The sequence below is a fragment of the Malus sylvestris genome, chromosome 7 (genome assembly GCF_916048215.2).
Source record: "Malus sylvestris chromosome 7, drMalSylv7.2, whole genome shotgun sequence".
In the NCBI taxonomy this organism is placed as follows: Eukaryota; Viridiplantae; Streptophyta; class Magnoliopsida; order Rosales; family Rosaceae; genus Malus; species Malus sylvestris.
In genome coordinates, this window is record NC_062266.1 from 12,933,374 (window position 1) to 12,955,778 (window position 22,405).

Below are 22,405 nucleotides of genomic sequence, written 5' to 3' on the forward strand. Positions count from 1 at the left end.
ACTATCGTCCGTTGTCTGTCAAGATGACTTTTGGCGATCCAAATCTACAAATGACGTTCTGCCATGCAAACGCTCGGACCTGGGGCTCGGAGAATGTTACGAATAGCTTTGCCTCAGCCCACTTGGTAAAATAGTCGACCGCTACAATTTCAAATATGATCTTTCTCCCCTCTTCTGGCGTAAGTCCAATGAATCACTGTTCTAAAAATCCCCTCCTAGCGTTGCCTAGGCCCTGCCTAAGTGTTAGGCGACTGGCCACCGTCCTAATTAGTCCCTAGGCATTTAAAAATTAAGAAACTGTGTCTAGACCCGCTTAGGCATCCGCTTAGCCCGCCTAGGCGCCTCCCTAGCACGCCTAAACCCACCTAGGTCTCGATTCTCACTTAGACAAAAAATCAATAACTTTCATTTTGCATTTTAATTTTTCAATAAAATGTAAGAGACTTGTTGAATTCTTGGATGAACACTCATTATATGTTTGTTCCCCATGTTTTCAATATGTTCTAATGTTTTATAATTTATATATTATTTTATTTTGCAATTTAGATATCCCAATATAATTATGTGTGTTTTTTTAGTATTACTAGATACTTACTATACGATTTACAATAAATTTATTTAAGTCTGCCTAGGCCCCTGCCTAAACCCCGCCTAGCCGCCTAAGCGTTATGCCTAAGCCCGTCACTCGACTAGCGTCTAGCTTCTATTAGAACCTTGTCCAATGATGTCAAGCCCCCATTGAATGAATGGTCATGGGCTCATCATAGATGTTAGGCACTTGGGTGGGCGATTCTTCGACTCTGCATAATACTGGCATGGCTAGCAACCTCGTACCTAAATAATGGCGTTGATCTCATGATGGGCCAGAAGTAGCCTAGGTGGATTGTTTTAGCCCTGAGCGTTCGAGTAGCCGAATGATCCCCACAGACCCCCTTATGAATTACCCTAAAAACTTGTCCCACTTTCTCAGGTGTTATGCATCGTAGGTAAGGTAGGGAAAAACCTCGCTTGTAAAGTTTATTATCAATGAGTTTTTACCTTGTTCCTTGGAATTGTAAGCTGCGAGACTCGCACTCGTCCTCAGGTAAGATTCAATGTTGTATGTACTCATAGATGGACGTCATCCAGCTTGTCAGCTCGTCGATCTCCATGGTCGAGCACTTGGGGCATAGAATGCTCAGTTTTTCTAGATGCTCAATCAGAACCAACAGCCTAATAACTCTTTCTAATGTTGACGCCACTCTTGCTAGGCTGTTAGCCTTGACGTTCTTTGCCCTTAAGATCTGAAAGACAATGCATTTTCAATACTTTTTCACCGGTTCCCATGGCACTTCCACTTATGCCATCATGTTCTCGTCCCGAGACTAGAATTCCTCATTTACTTGGTTTACCACCAGTAGTGAATCGCTATGGACCTGGATGTGTTATGCTCACAAGTCCAAAGATAGGCGTAATCCTTCCAGCAACTCTTCACACTATGACTCATTGCTAGATGCTAAAAACTTGAATCGCAAAGCATATTCAAACTCCATTTAGTCGGGTGTAACTAGTAATAGGTCAACTCTACCCCTATTTCTATTGGACGACCCGTCAACGAATAAGCACCATTGTCCTGGCACTGTGCTCTTAATGATGGTGTTGCTTAGGGAAACAATACTTGTTCCTAGTGTGTCCCTTCTAGAAACTGGAGTGAATTTCATGGTAAAGTTTGCCATCACTTATCCCTTGTGTGCATGCCTCGCCTGGAAACAGATGTCAAACTGTCTTAGCTCAATTGCCAACTTAATCAACCTCCCCAAGATCTCAAGTTTGTTTAGCACTTGACATAGTGGTTATCAGTGAGTATCACCATCGAGTGAGCCTCGAAGTAGGGTCAGAGTTTCTGAGCATGATTAGGGTGAATGCCAATCTTTCAACTCTCAGGTAGAGTGGCTCGGTCCCAAGCAATGCTCGACATACATAATATACTGGCCGCTATATGCGATTGTCTTCCTTGATCAATACAGAGTTAATGGTAGATGGTGAAACTGCCAAGTATATGTAAACCTCACCGTTCTCGGGTTCAGACAGGATGAAGCTCGGCTGATGTGTTCTTTCAAATCATCAAACACCTGCTAGCATTTTGTCATCCATTTGATCGCTCGTGCAGCCCCTCAAAGCTCCTTGAAGAAGTAACCTGACATGAAACAGTTCAAGGCCGCTACTCAACCCGTGAGACTCTGGATTTCCTTCTTTGTTTATTATGGATCCATATCAATCAGTGCTTGTATATTTTCTGGATTAGCCTCTATTCCTCTTTAGCTTACCATGAAACCCAAGCACTTCCCTGAATTGACCGCAAAGGCATATTTGGTAGGATTAGCTTCATTTTGTAGGCGTTGAGGAAATTGAATACCTTGGTCATTTCTGCTACATGTTGGTTTTCTTTCCTACTGTTTACGATCATGTCATCTATGTAAACTTCCACCATCGTCCCAATATGTTCGGTGAACATCTGGTTTACAAATCGTTGATAAGTAGCCCCCGTTTTCTTGACTCCGAACAGTATCATGGTCTAACGGTACAAACATCGGTTGGTGATGAAAGCCTTATTATCTTGGTCAGCCGGACGCGTGCAAATCTTATTGTACCTTGAGAAAGCATCGAGGAAGGTTGAGAGTTCGTGTTCCGCCGTAGCATTTACGATCTAGTTAATCGTGGTAATGGCAAGCTATCCTTCGAGCATGCCTCGAGATCTGTATAGTCAATGCACATGCGTTACTTAGTCAGTTTTCCTACCGCAGTCGCCTTTTTCACCATGACCACATTCGCTACCCACTGTGGGTAATCAACACTCCTAATAGACTTGATGTCGAGTAGCTTATCTACTTCAACCTTCATGGCCTTATATTGTTTGACATCATAGGACCGTCGTTTCTTCCAAACGGGCAGTTGGCATGGTTGATACTGAGCTTATGAGAGACAACACTTTGATATATATCTGGCATGTCGGCATAAGACCAAAAGAAAACGCTAGCATGGGCCTTTAGGAAATCGATTAGCCCTGCCTGGACCTATACGGATAATTTAGTGCCAAGCTGGACATTTGGCACATTTTGCAGGATTAGCTTCATTTTGTAGACATTGAGGAAATTGAATACCTTGGTCATTTCTGCTACATGTTGGTTTTCTTTCCTACTGTTTACAATCATGTCATCTACGTAAATGTCCACCAACTTCTTAATGTGTTCGGCAAACATCCGATTGACTAATCGTTAGTAGCCCTTGCATTCTTGAGTCCGAACAGCATCACGGTCCAATGGTATAGGCATCGGTCGATGATGAAAGCCTTATCGTCTTGGTCGGCCAAATGCATGCAAATCTAACTGTACCTTGAGAAAGTATCGAGGAAGGTTGAAAGTTCGTGTCCCGCAATAACATCAACGAGCTAGTCAATCGTGGTAGTGGCAAGCTATCCTTCCGGCATGCCCCGAGATCTGTATAGTCGATGCACATGCGTTACTTGGTTGGTTTTTCGACTGCAATCGCCTTTTTCACCATGACCACATTTGCTACCCACAGTGGGTAATCGACACTCTTGACAGACTTGATGTCGAATAGCTTATCTACTTCAACCTTCATGGCCTCATATTGTTTGACATCGTAGAACCGCTGTTTCTTCCAAACAGGTTGTTGGCATGGGTTGATGTTGAGCTTATGAGAGACAACGCTTAGATCTATCTTTGGCATGTTGGTGTAGGATCAAGAGAAAACACTAGCATGGCCCCTTAGGAAATCAATTAGCTCTACCCAGACCTATACGAATAATTTAGTGCCAAGTTGGACAATCTTGGTTGGGCAGTCTTCTATCAATATGATATTTTCCAATTCTTTCATGGGCTCGAGGTGTTCCTGACTCTTGTCAACCCTTGGATCGGGTGCTTCTAACTCTCCATCGGCGGTTGACGTCTTTCCCAGAAACTCAATGGTGTCTTGGGGCTCCGCTAATCGTATCGTCTGCCTAATAGGTCCCTTGACTTTGGTGGACTGGGCTACTCCTCTTACTATAGTGCTCACTAGAGTATCGATATTTTGGTCGTGATGTGTGCTTAGATCAGCAAGGTAGAAAACACAACCAAATCGTATGTGTTTCCTATAGACGACTCTAAACTGTTAATGCTCAAACATGTAAGGTTAACAAACTCAATTAAATTACTTTAGATGGTCTTAAGAAATGGTCTGAAAATAAATGGACTCGAAGATGTAAGTGGTTCACCTTTTAAAATTGGTTCACCTTTTAAATGTCTCTACCCCTTTATAGAGGCCTCTCCTTCTTGAGGTTTTCAAAACCGATATTTAATGTGCTAACAACTTGTACTAGTTTACCGACAAATTTCTACCTATTCGGCCAATCCTTTATCAGCAAGGTGACATTCTAGCAATCGGATGACGCATCTTTTAAGGTTCATGAGGCCCGAGTGTCCTGCTCAGACCTCGTTCATCCTACCATGCCTTGCCGAGCACAACCCTGACTGCCCTTATGTCTCATCCTAGGCCTTTGTTGTCATTTGCACGTTGATGCATGGTTTAAGTATCACTTGAGTCATTCTGCCCTTAAAGCCTTATGCCATAAAGTTGTCAACTCGTCCATGTGTTCCACTCAGTCGAGTAGTCTTTCTTTTGTCTCGGTCATCCTGAGTACTTGGGTCAGCCCTTTAGAACCCTTTGGGCTGTGGGACTCTTAATCTTTCCTAGGGCTTATGTCGTTTGGAGGGCCTAAATGGCCCAGCGTTAAGAGTATGCTTGCGTATCAAGTTTTTTGACCTTAACTCTTTGGATTCAAATCCACCTTCAGAGTTTGTTTAATGAATGCATTTCAAGTTTGACCAAAAATAAAAAATAAAATTGACTTTACCCGTTCAAAAAACAGAACATTTAAGGGTCCAACTAAATCCACCCTCAATAATCATTGAAATGAATCAATTCAATTGTATTTTGAAAAAAGAGTGGAGACCCCACCCTTGTCTCTTCGCCGTACAACAACGACACCGTAACGCACACAAAACAAATTGGAAGGTCAAATCACGTCGGGGGTTGAGGGTTTAAAGCCATAAAGAAACGATATTGTTACTTATACATTCTTATTAATTTTACAACATTAATCGTTTTTTTAACTCATTCAATTTGACAGTCAAAACTGAAAAAATATGTGAAAAATAAAAATGTATAGCGTTAATCTATCTTAAAAATTATTTAAAAGCATGTGTGGCAATGAGCTGTGATGGAGGAAGGAGGTGGCTACTATCCATTGCAATAGCACGTACACGTACACATCCGCACGTCACCCGCCCTAGTCCAAAGTTCCAGTTCCCCACGCGCATGGAGTTCATGTGTTTGCATTGCAACTTTTCTAACTTCTGTTTTGTTTCTTCTCTATTTTTTCTTGGCTTTGCTGAGGACTCTACGTTCATCGATCTCACACCACAATTCACCTTGATATTAATAAGGCCTTTCCATTTTCATCTCTATCCCTCTCTTTTTCTCTACCACATAATATAGTCCATGTTTTCGTTTAATTTGCTTTTTGTCATCATCTCTTGGTATAAGAAACAATATCACATGTATACTCAAATCATATATGTATATTCTATACACATGTATGCATACTTCTATCAAATTTGTATATCACATGTATACTTATGAAGTAAAATGTGATGTATACATGTGTTATATAAACGTTCCAAGCTAGATAATGAATTTGTTAAAAAGTCTCACATAGGAAGAAAAAACAATTTTGCAATTATATGGTTCCCAAATTGTTGAACTTACATATATATAACACATTAGCCACTTAGTACTATAATTTAGTGATATTTCTTTTATAAAAATTTTATGTTCGATTCTCGTATATGACAAGTTTGATATCCATTTATTCTTGCTTGCTATACAAATTAATTAAGCAAACATACGTCCCCATCTACCCCATCATTTAATCTACAAATACATTAATAATATATCTAATAATAAATCAATGATTTAGTTGTTACTGTCACGAACGCAAAGCTGATTTTTGTTTTGAATAAACTACCCTTCTTGTTATTATTTTTTTCTACTTGGTTCACCTTTTTGGTATCTCAAATGGATAATATTAGGTGACTCAATTTTTTAGACCAAATTTGTAAATCATATGATATATCATAAGTATAAAATAAACACGTTAATTAATACTTAATAATTCAATTATTAACGAACATGTTATATAATTTATAATACATGATTTAAATAAATAGAGAGTCTATTTAGCATTAATAGCCATCTCAAATAGTTAGATACTACTACTCCAATTAAAAGCTGTCAGAGACATACCCTTGCTTTCTCAGGCTATTATTTGCCAGCAGCTCTGGGCATAATAAAATGACCCGGCACCCTATCCTTCTCTTCTCATCATTCTCCCTTTTCCCATTCTCAAACACTCAGGCCCTGCTTGTTCCATACACAAATTTGCGCAATATAATTGAAGCACCAGCAGAAGAAGAAACAACCATGTTAGACTATTAGTATATAATTACCCTCTTCCCTCTCTGATCTACTAAACCATTAACACAAGCACTCAAATCAAGTGCTCTCTCAAAAAATGAGCCAGCGCGTTCCTAGCTGGGATCTTGATGAAACTACTACTACTCCACCTGCTCCTAGGCTCTCTTCTCGCTCCCACTCCCTTCACACAGCACCTACAGATGTCCCTCTGTATGCTAAACTCTCTCTTTCTCACTGGTTTGATTAGTTTTTAAGGGAAATGATTTCCGTACTATTTTGCTATGTATGCACACTCCTGTTTATTTTAGACTTTGAATCGAGTAAGTCAGGAGAATTAAGTGGCAGAAATAAACGGAGAAGAAAAATGATGTACTTAAAACATTACCCATTATTAGTGAATCACTTAAATTATTTTTACATTTATGTGCAGGTTGGACTACGAAGTAGCAGAGTTGACATGGGAAAACGGCGAGGTAGCCATGCACGGCTTAGGACCACCGCGCCTGTTGGCGAAGCCTTTATCTACTACTAAGTACACCACCTGGGACAAGCCCCGGGCAAGTGGCACCCTTGAATCAATAGTCAACCAAGCCACATCCACAGCTTTACCCCCTCCTCTCAAGCCTCCCTTCGATTCTTCCTCTGGTGGCGGCAGCGGCGCTAAGGAACTAGTGACCTGGTTTGATCGACACCGTGCTGTAGCAACGCCCTCCACCACTGTGACTATGGACGCATTGGTTCCTTGCAGGAACCAAAGTGATGACCCAAGTAGTCAAATGATCGAGTCCATATCCGTGCCAGGGGTGATTTCTGGTACGGGCATGGTAGGATGCTCCACTCGAGTAGATTCGTGCAGTGGCGCCACTGGTGCCGCCACACACGACGATGACACCCTTCTTTCAGGAAAAGGAACGAGCTTGGCACGTGTCCCTGAAACGCCTGAGTGGAGCAGCAGATCCCAAAGTGTGAGTGGTAGTGCCACGTTTGGGATCGATAGCCAACATGTTACACTTGACAGTACAAAGGCAAGCGACTATGACTCCGTTTGTCACAGTAGACCACAGGCAAACTCCCTGTTTTACTCTCTAAATATGTGCATATGTGTTGGATAATTATATCTGAATTATTATTTGAATAATATAATGGATTTGTTGGTTACTAGTGTTTCCATATTTTATTTTATTTTTTTAATTAATTTGTTATTTATTTATTTATTGTTTTTTTTTTTTTTTTTTTTTTTTTTGAAGGGGGAGGTAGGAGATGAAGATGACAGAAAGAAACGAAGTACGGGAAAATCTTCGATTTCTACAAAAAGGAGTAGGGCTGCCGCTATTCATAACCAGTCTGAACGAGTATGCTAGCTCTCTCTTTTTATCCGAATTGAGCCTTTAGAAATACAATCCAGTCTATTTTTTTAATGAAAGGATATGAATAATATAAATACAAAAATACTACTTTTATCCTACATGTACTTATGAGCTTTACTTTTATTAAAAAACAATACAAATATGCGATAAATTTAACATTACACATATAAATATGTAAGACGAATTTTTCAGTTTGTTTATCAAGAACTGCGAATATAAAATATATATCAATGATTGGATTGGGTATAGTATATACCTAGTGGATCCCAGTCTAAAAGTAGGTGATGAGCATATACAGTGCGATGGAAAACTACTTGACCTCATTGGATTCAAATTATTTATCATAATTGTTTCTTATTATCACAATTGCTGTTTCTTAACTATAGAATTTTTTTTTTATACTTTAACGAAAAGATTTTAGTACGGGTTAGTTTAACGAAAAATAATATTTTTACACTAAAAGATCAATCATGATACTATTCATTTTACCCTTTATTTTATTCTTATCGATAAAACTCAAAATTTTCAAATAATTTTCATTAGTTTTTTTTTTTTTTTCACAGAAAAGGAGAGATAAGATCAATCAAAGGATGAAGACGCTGCAGAAGCTGGTCCCAAATTCCAGTAAGGTATGATGTTCCACTTTTGGGTTTATGTGCACTATCTTTCTTGTTTTTGTTTCATCGAATAATAGTAAAAATGAAAAAACCTCAATAAATATCAAATTAGATGTCAATATGAGTTGTGTTTTTTTGGTAACCTGATAATTAAAAATTAATAATCACTCATATTTGAATTTGATATTAATAATTATATTTAAAATATTAAAACCACAATATTTATTCTCCACATTTGAAAAAATCTAAAGATAAGTGACCATACATATTTTAGTCATGAGATAATCAAGAAAACGTTTCTTGTGCTAATATCATCTAGTTATCATGTGGAGCCTTTGTAGTTTTAGTGGTCCTGTAATTATTCTAACACTCACAACAAGAGTATGTACGATTCAAGTCCTCAACATGTTCTAAGCCAAAGGAAAAAGATACTAATTATCACTTGAGATTTCACAATTTGTTCTCATCAATTGGGATGAAATGCATGCATGCCCCAAGGGCAGCTATTGACAGAAAAATAGTCACTTCAGGGTACTTTTGGTTTCACATTTTGATCGATAAGCATGAGACAGGTCTGCCGATTACCATAAATGTTGTCCAAAATCTCATTGCATTTGCATGTGGTTGAGTGTGTTTTTGGTGAATTCAATGATCCTAGTCCACATCCTGATTCCACTTAAATATTTACAAGTGGTAGGCCCTAACCCTTGTGTATTGTGATCCTCCCAAATAAATGACTTTTATAGCACCGGTTTACTGTTGCGTGACATTCTTGAAAAGTGTCAATAAAAAAATAATACTACATTTATCACTTATTTGTACCATCTGTTAGAGGTAGAGCTCACTAACGCATGTTAGAGAGATGATAGAAATATATGCTAAGAGTAGCATTTTTTTACTAATAAAAGACATGTATTAATTCTTTCCTCATGTACTTGTGTTATTAGCACGACACTTCACTGTGATGGTGAACTCGTGTCATACAAGTTGTTATCCCCAAATAAAAATAACTTTCTTCGTATATTATAAATCTATAATCTGATGTCCAGTTGTAGGTGAATGATTTTTTCACCACTTACATACTTAATTATTTCCATTGATTCTTCTTTAATTTGTTCAATCTAATGCCTCTTAAAAAAAATGGTTGCTTAGGGTTGAAAAAAAAAATATGTGCATAATGGACAAAAGAACAAATAAGTTGTTGTAATGCGGTCAAATTCTGAAGAGCAAACCTTAGAGGTATATTTTGGGTTTATATCCCCTCAATCTGTATATATTTAATCACGTGAAGAGTAATGAAGAATAATAGAGAATGAAGTGGTATAAATCCATAACATGTAAATTTCTAACATGAAACATATATGTGGTAGTGGGATAGAGATTGAATGTGAGATTAACATTTTGTAGGTTTTGAGAAAAGGAAGTGCTATTTGCAATTCAAAACTCTCATTTTGCACTCTTCACAAGTGTTTTTTTTTCTTCTAAATATAGAAAGTTTGAATGCAAAATGAGAATTTTGGAGTGCCAATAACATTTCCTTGAGAAAATATAATTGGATGTACAATTTCAAGAAGTAAAATTACCTTCAAAGAGTATATTTAACATTTTACTAAAAATTTAATTTTACTCCTTGAAATTCAATTTAATTTAAGGAAAACTAATAAAAAGGGCTTGAAAACTTTGAGTTTTAACCATAAGGACAAAATAAAGGGTAAAGTGAATAGTACTAGGATTGATTTTTTAGTGTAAAAATATGGTTTTTCGTTAAAGTGAACAGTACTGAGAGCTTTTCGTTAAAGTTCCTTTAATTTAACCTAAAAACTCACCATAGTAATTTTTCCAAATATAATTCAATGACTAAGCCCCAGTTTGGGGTTGAGGTGATTTTAAAAAAAGCTCCTATGAAAAAAAGCTGGGAGTGTTTTTGGTGTTTGGTAAACTTAAAAAAAAGGGCTTATTTTGGAAGCTGCTGTGAGAATAAGCTGAAATCAAAGGAAAAAGCTGAAGCTGCAATTTGTAGCTTTGGAAAACTGGCTTTTTTTCAAAGCACATAGAACTACAGTGCTCCTTTAATGAAAAGATCCACTATCAGATTGCTTTTTTTTTCCAAAAGCACTTTTACAAAAAAGTTTACCAAACACTTTGCTGATTTATTTCACAGCCGCTTATTCTCACAGCACAGCCGCTTATTCTCACAGCAGTTTTTTTTCAAAGCACAGCAATACCAAACCAGCCCTAAGTCCAACTAAGCAACTTCCTTAATTTTGACTTTGCACAATTTGTATTTTTGGGTGTCTAAAATAATCATAATAACATTTGACATTTATTTAGTTAGTTACTTGTTATCTTAGCCCCTCCGGGTCCAAAAGAGATGGATAACCGTTGCTTACCACCAATTGTCTCCATTTGAAGGAAAAAAGAAGTAGTTACTTGTTATCAAGATTTATTTTTCAAATTAATCAATACAATTAAATGTCTCCTGATGAAATAAATCTTAATAAATTGAAAAAAAAAAAAAATTTACTGCCATGTTTGAATGCATACTAATAATAAAATTACATTATAAAATAAATTACTTTTTATATACATATAATATACATACATAGGCCCTTTTAAGTAGATGGAAAAAAATGGGGATTAGTTGTGGGACTTACTTCACATCGAACTTCAACGATTCGAACTGTCTATTTTATAAGTCTCGATTCATAAATTATCCTTGCAAAAATTCAATTCAACAATGAAATTTCTTTGTTTCTTATAAAACAAAATGTTCGTCAATTTCTTTTGAACTCAATTAGATGTCTCAAATATTTCTGATTTGGCTAATATTTTGGAAGAGATGATCTATGAGGTGCAACTTGAAAACTAAATAGTTTACATCGTTGAAGTTCGATGTTGTGTGGGCCACCACTAGTCCTCATTTAGAAAAAATGGAAATCCCCTCCCTTAAAGACCTCATATACATATACATATACATATTATATATGTAAAATAACAATACAACATGCCTAATCTATGTGATAATACATGCAAAAAATGTTATTTGATTCGAAACCAACATTTTATATCTCTAAAGAACCAACATTTTATTTCAGACTGATAAAGCTTCAATGCTAGACGAAGTGATTGAATATTTGAAGCAATTGCAAGCACAAGTCCAAATGATAAGCAGAATGAACATGCCTACCATAATGTTACCAATGGCCATGCAACAACTTCAAATGTCTATGATGGCCGCCGCCCCAAGAAACATGGGGATGGGCATGGGAATGGGGATGGGAATGGGAATGGACATGAACAACATTGGCCGCCCCAGCATCCCCGGCATTCCTCCGATTCTTCACCCATCCGCATTCATGCCCATGGCGGCTTCTTGGGATGGCACCGGCGGTGATAGGTTACCAGCTGCTTCAACGGGAGTAATGCCTGATCCCATGTCCGCGTTCCTCGCATGCCAATCACAGGTATGCTTTGAATCTAGAATTTAATTTACTGATTAAATTTTATATTATATTTACAATAAAACTATTTCGACAGACAAAGCAGTATTAATTAAAACGGAGATTATAGCATTGCCCCTTAACGTTTGTATTTCGAACTTTTTTGCAGCCTATGACCATGGATGCTTACAGCATGATGGCAGCCATGTATCAGCAGTTCCATCAACCTCCAGCATCTAGCTCTAAGGGCTAATAAGCAATATATCACATGCTCCATACTTATGAGTGGGCAAGAACTGGTTTGAACGTGGAATTCGAATACTATGGTACAATAATGTCTTTGATTATTTCAGCTGGCTACATGTATATGATTGGTATCTTTCAATGAGAATGAAGATAGAGTAAAACCTCTCTATATTATACAGTTGAGACCAAGTCATATAACTTTAGGAAGATTATATTACTTAATAGATGTGTAGGTAAAAAAGATTACTTTATTGACTTATTCTTAATGAATGTTGAATTTTCTAAAGAGGATTCCTTAGGCGCCAACTATTTTATTTCCTGCATATTTTGTACTCATTAACAATTATAACTATGTGGATGTGTGTTTCATTAAGATGGACTAAGAAAAATTATAACTTATTATAATACGGAATTTATTCCAATACATAATTGATCTCAAGTTGGGACCGAAATTTTTTATGAGTTAAGGAGATTATTCCATTATAGATATTACCTTAGAGAGGTTTTACAGTAGTATTAGTTTTTTATTCCGCGGAATGATTTGAGATCCTTGATTTCGGGTGAATTGTAGTGCACTACAGGGGCATTCTGTGTACACTTAAGTTTAAGTTTCAACTAATTGTTGCGAAATTATATTAATAAAAAATAAACATATGCTCGCAAGCAAGTGTATGAATCAAAAGATTGTACATGAAGCAACACAGATTACCTTCCCACAAAGATTTGATTTAATCCTAAGAAACCTTACCTAAATTAAATTATAACTAATTTAAACTTGAAATAAAAATTGAAAAGTTTTGTAGAAAACAATTTGTGGTTGTTGAAATTGACTTTGAATAATTTAAATGCAAAATACAAGGATCACACAAGTAAACAACAAATCAAGAGGGGAAAGTACAATAGCATGACATTCACCGTAACAAATCCTACTAAATTCTTTTAGTCCGTTATTAACTAGTAATTCCCTGTATATATATTCCCAATTCTTGTATAATATTAGTTTCAATGACACTTAAAATTAGTTAGAAAAATAACAATTCATTAAGTTCTATAAAAATTATCAAGAAAAATCATCGTATCAATAGCACGAACCCGTTTACACAACATTTATGTATAAGAATTCATGATATATCAACTACAAGTTCAGTCAAGTTAAATGAGTATGTCTTTAATAGTCTGGACTACTGGGGACCCCAATTTTATATCGATTAAATTGGCAAGTAATTAAGTAAAAATACTTTTTTTTCATTTGAATCATTACCGTACATTTTTTTGTACTACTAATTAGTTTAGAATAGTGAAGAAAAATTACAAGCTAAATATGACCATAACTTTCCATTTAATAAAAATTAATTAAAATCAATTCATCCTCTTCACAGTCATCAACAGATGACCAACATAACATGCAATGTTTGCTCAAAGATGGACATTTAAATGATTGGATGCTTATTTGTCAACTTTGATCAAAATGTCACCTTGGCAAAAGGGTTCATTCATCTTATCATTAGACTGTACATTGAATGACTTTGGCCAGTTTATTGTGCAATTGAAATATTGGAAAATGTTAGGGAGTCTACATTTTTATATCAAATTGATGTATTATCTGACATGATAAGTTAAGTAATAAATACATGTTGTGTCAAATAATGAGTTTATCTCATTATACATCATTTGTCACATTATGTAGTAAACACCAGAAGGATACAAAAAATATAATCTCTCTAAAACTAGCTTAGAGTTTCCTTTCATGTACTTAAGACACCTAGCTCCATTCGTGGATTCAACTAGTAAAACAACAAACTATTGTGGTAGAACCAAATTCGTGTACCGTCATAGAAAGAGGAGCTATACGAGTTTGTCTACTTGTAAAAGAGAAAACAACCATGATTAATCTTAGGTAGTGGTTGGATACCGACCAAAGGCTTTCTGACGGTCAAGTTATTAAGCAATATAAGACTCAAGCAGTGTGAAGAGGATAAAGTAAGCGATAATTGCATTACCTGAGATAAACCCTAGATGGGTGTATTTATACTAGTTGGGAGAATGACCTTTTAGGATATGGAATCAGTATTAAATTAGAAGAATATAGTAAACTAGTCTAATCACCAATCGGATCAGGAATCTCAATGAAGTCTGCAGACTTCGTTTACGTTTTCGGTGCACAACAGGATGTGGTGGCATTGCTTGCTCATCTGAGCAGCCCAATCATATCAAAGTTATTGAGTCCATGAGTGGACTTGAGGTATACACATTCTGATCTATCTTACTCCAGCTCATCCTGGATCCGTTTGGCGTTCCACTTAAGGATTCTCGAGTGTTTGCTGCATATTTGTTAATGATGAAGCATCTTGATTAGCTAGACTAAATTCTTCCACGAAGTGCGTAAGTGTCTGGACTTCATCAAAGTCTTGGGCTAATAAATGATTTCATGTTGCCCCAGTTCAATGGCCCATTTGGTGACTCTAGAAGATGCATCTGGACTATCCAAGATGGCGGGTATTCTATCATGTAAATGACTCGGATGACTAGAAGTATGGTCGAAGTTTCCTAGTTGCTGTCACTAAGGCTAGAATAAGCTTTTCAATCTTCAGGGGTATCTAGTTTCTAGTTTGAGAAAAGCTTTAAACACATAAGACACATGTTTCTACTCCTCGAGCCTTCTTGGAATAAGGATGCATTAACCCCATATTCCACTATTCGTAGGTCCAAAATTGTCTTCTACTTTTCTTGATAGCTGTGAAGAAAGGGTTGTACTTGTCAATAGACCATGAAAGAAATCGACTGAAAGCGGCTGCTCTCCTTGTTAGACTTTGGATTTCTTTCATAGTTCGAGTAGACTTTACCTCTAGATTAGCTTCATTTTTGTGCTTGGTGACTAGATAACCTAAAAATTTTCCCACCGCTACTCCGAAGGTGCACTTTCTAGATTAAGCTTCATGTTGTATTTCAGAGTAGGTTGAAAAATTCTTGTTATTGATAAGATGATCCTTCTTTTCCTTACTCTTGACCACCATGTCATTGACAAATACCTCCATTGTCTTTCTAAATTTCTCTTTGAAGATTAGGTTAACCAGTCTTTGATAGGTTGCCTCTGTATTTTTTAAGGAAAAGCATAATACGATAACAGTACGCACCTCTATCAATGACAAAAGATGTCTTCTTCCTGTCTAGTATGTTCATCTTGATCTAGTTATATTTGGAGTACGTGTTTCTGTAACTTAACAATTCATGCCTAGCTGTGGAATTGACAAGCAAGTCTATTCAAGGTAGATGATAAGGATCATTGGGGCAATGCCTTGTTCAAGTCAGTGAAGTCCGCAGAAATTCTCTACTTATTGTTCTTCTTCTACATAAGGACCACGTTGGCAAGCCAATCTGGATGATGGACTTCAACAATAAATTTGGTATTCTTGAGTTTTTCAACTGTGAAGATTTTACTCCACTCTATTCCATGGTTGCTTTTTCGCCAAATAATTTGTTTCATGGTTACATCCAAATGAAAACAGTGGCAACTTATTAAATGACCAATTCTAGGCATATCTTCGCCAGACCAAACGACCACATCCTTATTTGCCTGCAAAAAGGCAGTGAATAACTCTTTTTCTTGATTCGACAACTTTGATCTAATCTTGTCTTTGCGTTCCAGCCTGTTGGGATCAAGACTTACGTAGACAGCATTCTAGTCCATTTCGTACTCTAGATTACTATCATCCTGGGGTGGAGGTCCATGTCGAATTTGTTGGCCCCTAGTATGTGATTGCTATGCAGACTTTTTCGTCGAAGCTATAGAGCTCTGTTCTCATTTTTGGATCATATTTAGGTTTTCCAGAGCAGAACTATGGACTACAACTACATCACCTTTCATTTCCTTTATGTCGCTAGGTGTAGGATATAAGAGTAGTTGGTTGTAAGATGACGGAATCGTCCTTATCTTGTGAAGCCAATTTTTGCCCAAGATGATGTTGTGTGGGGTTGGAGTCTATCATATGAAAGACTTAAGATAGTTATAGGGTTCCACATGAATCACCAATTTCACAGTTTTGAGTGGTCGAAACGGAGCACTTTTAAAGGTATGTAAAGTAGTCTTACTCTGGTTGATGTTATCCATAATATCCATCATTTTCGTTGCTTCTTTGAAAAGGATGCAAAGTTCAATTCATTTATCTTCCAGTACGTGGCTGATTATGGCATTCAAAATTTTATGACTAAGGCATCGTCATGGGGAGTTTATACGCCTTCCAAATCTCAATCGAAGTACATTAAGATATTAGAAATGATTGGAAATGGTTTGTGGATGGAAGCTGCCAACTTCGGCTCCTTGCAGCCTTCCTCTCCTTTCTGGTGCTACTCAGATGTTCTTGCTCCCCATAAATGCAGTTAACATTGATGGTTGGTTTCTTTATCGGCCTTCGATCCTCAAACGATTCCAGATTTCGTTTGGGCTTCTTACGAGAGGTTTTAGGAGTCCAGCCATATCATTTTTCATAGGGTTTTATATCAACAATTCCTTTACGGTCGGAACGGCCATCGTCATAGCCAGTAGCTTTTCAAATCTAAAGATGACATCCTCCAAGGCTTTCACGCGTCTTTCGAGGTCAACCAGATTCAATCGGTTCTCCGATCGAGAAGCCCTTAAATTTTTTTTTTTAAGTTTGTTTATGCAGTCAATGATCCTTATCAAGGCTTCCCACATTTGGTTCATGGTGGGGATAACTCTGTTGTCAAGGATGCCGTTGTTTCCCGAAGTGACAAAGGTGTAGGGATGCTGATTGCTTCCTTCATAAAAATTGGTACCAGCGTTCACCGAACTATTTGAAGTAGACATGATGTGGTAAAGTGATTTGGTTGGGGGAATTTGAGTTCACTCTAAATGAAAGCATCAATTGTTGAAACCAAATTCACACACACAAACAGAGAAGCTGCACGAATCCGACTACCTATAAAAGAGAAAGCAATCATGATTAACCTTAGGCACCAGTGGGGTACTGGCCAAAGGCTCTTTGATGGTCAAGTTAGTAAGCAATATAAGACTCAAGTAGTGATCAAGAGAATAAAGTATGTGATAATTACCTTACCTAAGATAATCCCTAGATGGGTGTATTTATACTTGTCAAGGGAGAGACCAAGATGGAATTAATATTAAACCGGTAGAATCCAAGAGGATATCTAGGATTAGATATTATGTTCTTTTAGAAGTGTGGTTACTTGCGGTGCACGTCAATCCTTAGATTGTAGGAATATCCAAGAATGGTCAATCTTAATGAGGTCTGCGGGGACTTCATTGGCCTGTCTGAGCAGCTCAATCCAATCAAAGTTGTTGGGTCCATGATCGGACTTTTGAGGTATATGAGTTCCGATCTGTCTTACTTCAGCCCTAGAAAATCATGATCCCACATATTGAATATTAATTTTTTGAACAAAGAAAATTGGGTTGATCTCATGTATAAAAAACTTTTAAGTATAACCATCACATGGTAACTTAATGTAATTAACTCAAGTATTATATGGGCGGAAGACGAGTTTATCTTTTAAATTATAGAATTAATAAATAAAACATGTGCTATATAAGATAATTAAATTATGGATTATACTTCCCTCACTTGAACGGATGAGCTTGTTCATCTCTTTGATATATAGACCAATCATCTCTTGACACATGTCCATTCTTTCAAATTTCTTTTTAAAAGAATAACATGTTGATCCATATGGAAGGGAAAGCTCATCCCCTTTAAGTGAGAGATGCAAATATTATCCGTAAACTATTAACACTATTCACACATAATGGATTATACTTCCCTCACTTGAACGGATGAGCTCATTCATCTCTTTGATATATAGACCAATCCTCTCTTGACACATGTCCATTCTTTCAAATTTCTTTTTAAAAGAATGAACATGTTGATCCATATGGAAGGGAGAGCTCATCCCCTTTAAGTGAGAGATGCAAATATTATCCGTAAACTATTAACACTATTCACACATAATGGATTATACTTCCCTCACTTGAACGGATGAGCTCATTCATCTCTTCGATATATAGACCAATCCTCTCTTGACAAATGTCCATTCTTTCAAATTTCTTTTTAAAAGAATGAACATGTTGATCCATATGGAAGGGAGAGCTCATCCCCTTTAAGTGAGAGATGCAAATATTATCCATCAACTATTAACACTATTCACAAATATTTGGCTCACACCAAAAGTATAAATTAATTTTTTTAATATAGTTATTTTGATATGTGATTGATTGATTTTTAATTGAACAACATAACACTCAATATTATCATTTTCTACTTGATTAGTTGATCATATGTATCGAATGGTAAACTTCAACAAAATGTATGAACAACGAATGATTCCATCTTTGAAATAGAAATTTCATGCGCACGTTGCATTCGGCATTCTCATTCTTTGTATTTCTCTCTTCACATAACCTAAGAAATTGTAGGAAAAGGAGAAGTGTTTATTTTTCCGAAAGCCATCAAATCTAGAGGTGATAGGCTAAAAAGCTCGTACTTTCTATGCATAAAGGTGCATATCCATGGTATAAAACATGGATGTGATAGATAATTGAGCTTCAAATTTACTCTCTCAAGTTATAATCAGATAGAAGGAGATTAGAACGTCTAAATATATGCATGGGTCCTTGACAGATAATTTTGCAAGTAGCTGTAGCATATATCGTATCAATGGGTTTGATGTGATTGAGACGGCCGGCCACTTTGTGAGCTTTTCTGAAATGATGGGAGATAGGAACCTGAGATGGGAGTAAATTAATTGGAGACCAAAGAAAACGCTTGGACAATGAGATCACCACACACCTTATATTGAAAAAAATCTTTATGTTTTTCTGAGCACCGCCTAACTAAAAGCTCTTAGTTTCATAGCTCATCATTTTAGTCATCAGGTGGAATCAGAATGCATAGATGTTCTTTTTGAAGGATTAAAGTAGCATTATAAAACCTTTTTTTTTTTTAATTTTTTACAACGGGTATAAGCTCAACAAAAAAAAAATTTACTTAAGAATATTACACGATCACAAGACCTCAGATATATTTACAAGGCTAAATTTTGTTCTTGATCCCTATGGTGAGACACTATTTTTAAATTGACCTCTGTGGTGAAAAAAGTGTTAATCTTAACCTTGTGGTGAAGTTTGTTATCAATCGTAGTCTAAATTGAAATTTCTATCAAAATCCCATCCACGTGCAAGGGTAAAAAGGTCATTTCATTTCTTTTTTTCTTTTCTTTTTGGTAATTCCACTTTTATATGATTAACAAAAAAAGAAGAAATCCCTCCCCAATCCATACCCTTATCAGTCATAGCCACAGCGACCATCCACCACTTTTCCCCCTCTCTCTCACATAACCCTAGCCATCCCGTCCACCATTGTTCTTTTTAAAATGAAACTAAATTCAATGTTTGCATAATAATTTATATTCTAACCTAAACGTGCGCGGCGAGGTACTTTGTGATTTTTTAAATCTTGAATTTGGACTCTTGACTCTCTAGAAATGAGAAAGTCTGATAATATGAACCTTGTAATTTTATTGTTTATTTATTCTTTTATTGTAGCTCTAAAAGTTTTAAAAATAAAATTTTTTGTGTATGGCACTTTATGATTGGTTGATGGAATCAATGAAAACGAAAATAACAATTTTGCCCCTACAAATGATAGAAGAATGAGGAAAAATCCAATTTGGACTATGATTGATAACGAATTTCACCACTAGATTACAATTAATAGCTTTTTCACCACAGAGGTCTATTTAAAAGTAGGGTATCACCACACGGGTCTATTTAAAAGTAGGGTATCACCACAAGGATCACAAAAAAAAAAAATTTGGCCTATCTGCAAATAGTAACCGACGATAAAGAGGAGTTTGCTAAAATTGACTAGACCCAAGTTGCATGACAAACCCAAAAGAGACAAATCATTAGCAACTAAATTCTTTTCATGGTAAATATGTTGAATTTTACAAGACCAACCTTAGTGCATAAGAGTACAAAAATCCAATACTAACCTTTCCAAAAAGTAATTATTTACTTTTGCATTTAAAATCAATTGTACTCCAAGTCCAAAACTATATTATGTAATGGTATTTCAGATAATACACCAATGTTTTATATTTTATTTTTTGACAACTCGAATACAACGTAGCACTCGTACACTTCAAATGACGTGGTTCATCATAAATCAAACAATTACTTCCCTTTTTAAAATTGAATATAGGTTTTTTGTCGTTGTTTAAAAAAAAATTGAATATAGTTGAATTGTAAACTTAAAGTTTGAGCTTTATAATTAATTAATATTAAAAGAAATTTTTTGAAATGTCGTATGAATTTATATTCTATTTGTAATTTATCATATAAACTAAAAATTTAAGTGATTTGTCATATCAAGTTTCGAAAATCATTAATTTGTCTTTTCACCCTAACTACCCCGTTAAGTTTTCCAAAATATGCCATGTGCAAATATGCCATGTGCAAGGTACATGACTTACTCTAAGGTTATTTCAGATATTTCAACTCCCTACTCTGATCCTCTTCAAGATTATTTTGGACATTTCAAGGTTATTTTGGACATTTCAACTCCCTTTTTTAATGAACATGGTTGATCATGTTGTATTCTCGAAGTTTGTAATTAGTTCAACTCCATGTTAATGAGCCTAATGTACTTTTTTAGTCGTTCACCATAAGTTTATAAAAGGAACATTACATTTTTTTATATACCAAAAGATAAGTAGAGAACTTATAAAAATGAAGTCGAACATTGAAAACCAATTTATCACCCACCACTAGTATACATATATCTTTGTATAAAAATAATAATTAAATAAACTTATGAAAATTGTGGTCAAAGTCCAAAATAACCTTCTTTTGGATAGAAAACTAACAGAGTTAATTTGAGATGACAAATTAATAATTTTAAAAATTTCTATGATAAATTGCTTCAAATTTTAGTTCATATGACAAATTTAAAAAATGGTATTACATTTCAAAATTTTCCCAAGTAATACATACATACATACATACATACATACATACATACATATATATATATATATATATATATATATTCACAATAAAAGCAAAGAAAATGAAGGATGTAAAGAATGAAAAGCTAAACAAGATTGGTAGAGATAAATAATTTGTACATTAATTAGTTAAGAATATTCTTTATCATGTTCAAGTTCAATTCCCCTCTCTATTATTCATTGTAGTTAAAATAAAATAAAAAGCTAGATAGAATAGATAAGGAAACTTCATCGTCAAAAATAAAATATAAAAGATATTGCTACCTAGTTCGGTATAATTTCTATTGGAAGTGCTAATAACAGTTCCCTTTCTATTTAGTCATGAAAGGTTATGATCTCAACTTGTGCAAGTTATATGTAGGAATAAACTTTCACATTGTAATAAGTTATAATTTTTCTAAGTCTCGTCTTAAGAAACTTGCCTCCAAAAAGTAATGATTGTTAATAAGTTTAAAAATATGCAATGTCACAAAAATAAAAATTTAAGATGAAATAATATATTTCTCTAAAGTTGTATGGGACAATGATTTTTTCCTATGAGTTGGTGTTATGTCTTTTTGTTTGTGAGTACGTAACAACTCGTCAACATAAGCACTTTATTGTTGAAGGCAAACTATTTCTTACTTCTCAAGCATGTTTACGACTTCTTGGCATGAAACTTTTGACATTATAGAGAACACCACATACGTATATACATGCAATAGCTATTAAAGACTTTTTTTTTTTGATAAATAAAATATATTGATGAGAAAAAGAGAATACAAGCAGCAAAGTGTAGCTGAAAATACAAACAGCAACAAAGAGCTGCAACTAAAAGAAAAACAGATAGTAAAGCTAACAATGCTACGTCAAAGCAGCAAAAATAAGCACTAACTATTCATAGTTATATTCCATTCCCGTAAAGTAGCGTCATTAGCAGTGGAATGTGCGATTTTCCAAGAACTCAATCGAAGTCTAATGGTGGACTTAATTGAGTTGAGAATTGTCACGCCTTGATCCTGACTTACGTCCAAGATCGACACGTGACGTCCCTAAATGCTCGTAACTCAACATCCACGCCTTTTGGATATGTACAAAATATAATTCAAGATCCAGATGCATAATAATTTTGCATATACTTTATGGCTGCATTTAACCTCTTCGTTAGACTGCTTACGTACCCTCAATAGGGATCAAGCCA

At 35.7% G+C, this 22,405-nt stretch overlaps 1 protein-coding gene across 2 annotated transcripts; it reads left to right on the forward strand.

Moving 5' to 3' along the window:
- The first annotated feature begins 6,321 nt into the window (after positions 1–6,321).
- Positions 6,322–12,472, forward strand: LOC126629890 (transcription factor UNE10). 2 transcript variants are annotated; one of them, XM_050300038.1, is made up of 6 exons: positions 6,322–6,726; positions 6,947–7,541; positions 7,764–7,868; positions 8,447–8,512; positions 11,596–11,964; positions 12,110–12,472. In XM_050300038.1, the coding sequence occupies exons 1-6, from the start codon at positions 6,614–6,616 to the stop codon at positions 12,191–12,193; spliced, it is 1,332 nt and encodes a 443-aa protein (XP_050155995.1). In that variant the 5' UTR covers positions 6,322–6,613; the 3' UTR covers positions 12,194–12,472. The 2 variants fall into 2 exon arrangements, with proteins under 2 accessions (XP_050155995.1, XP_050155993.1); XM_050300036.1 differs by having other exon boundaries at positions 6,323–6,726; positions 6,947–7,580.
- Positions 12,473–22,405: the final 9,933 nt, after the last annotated feature.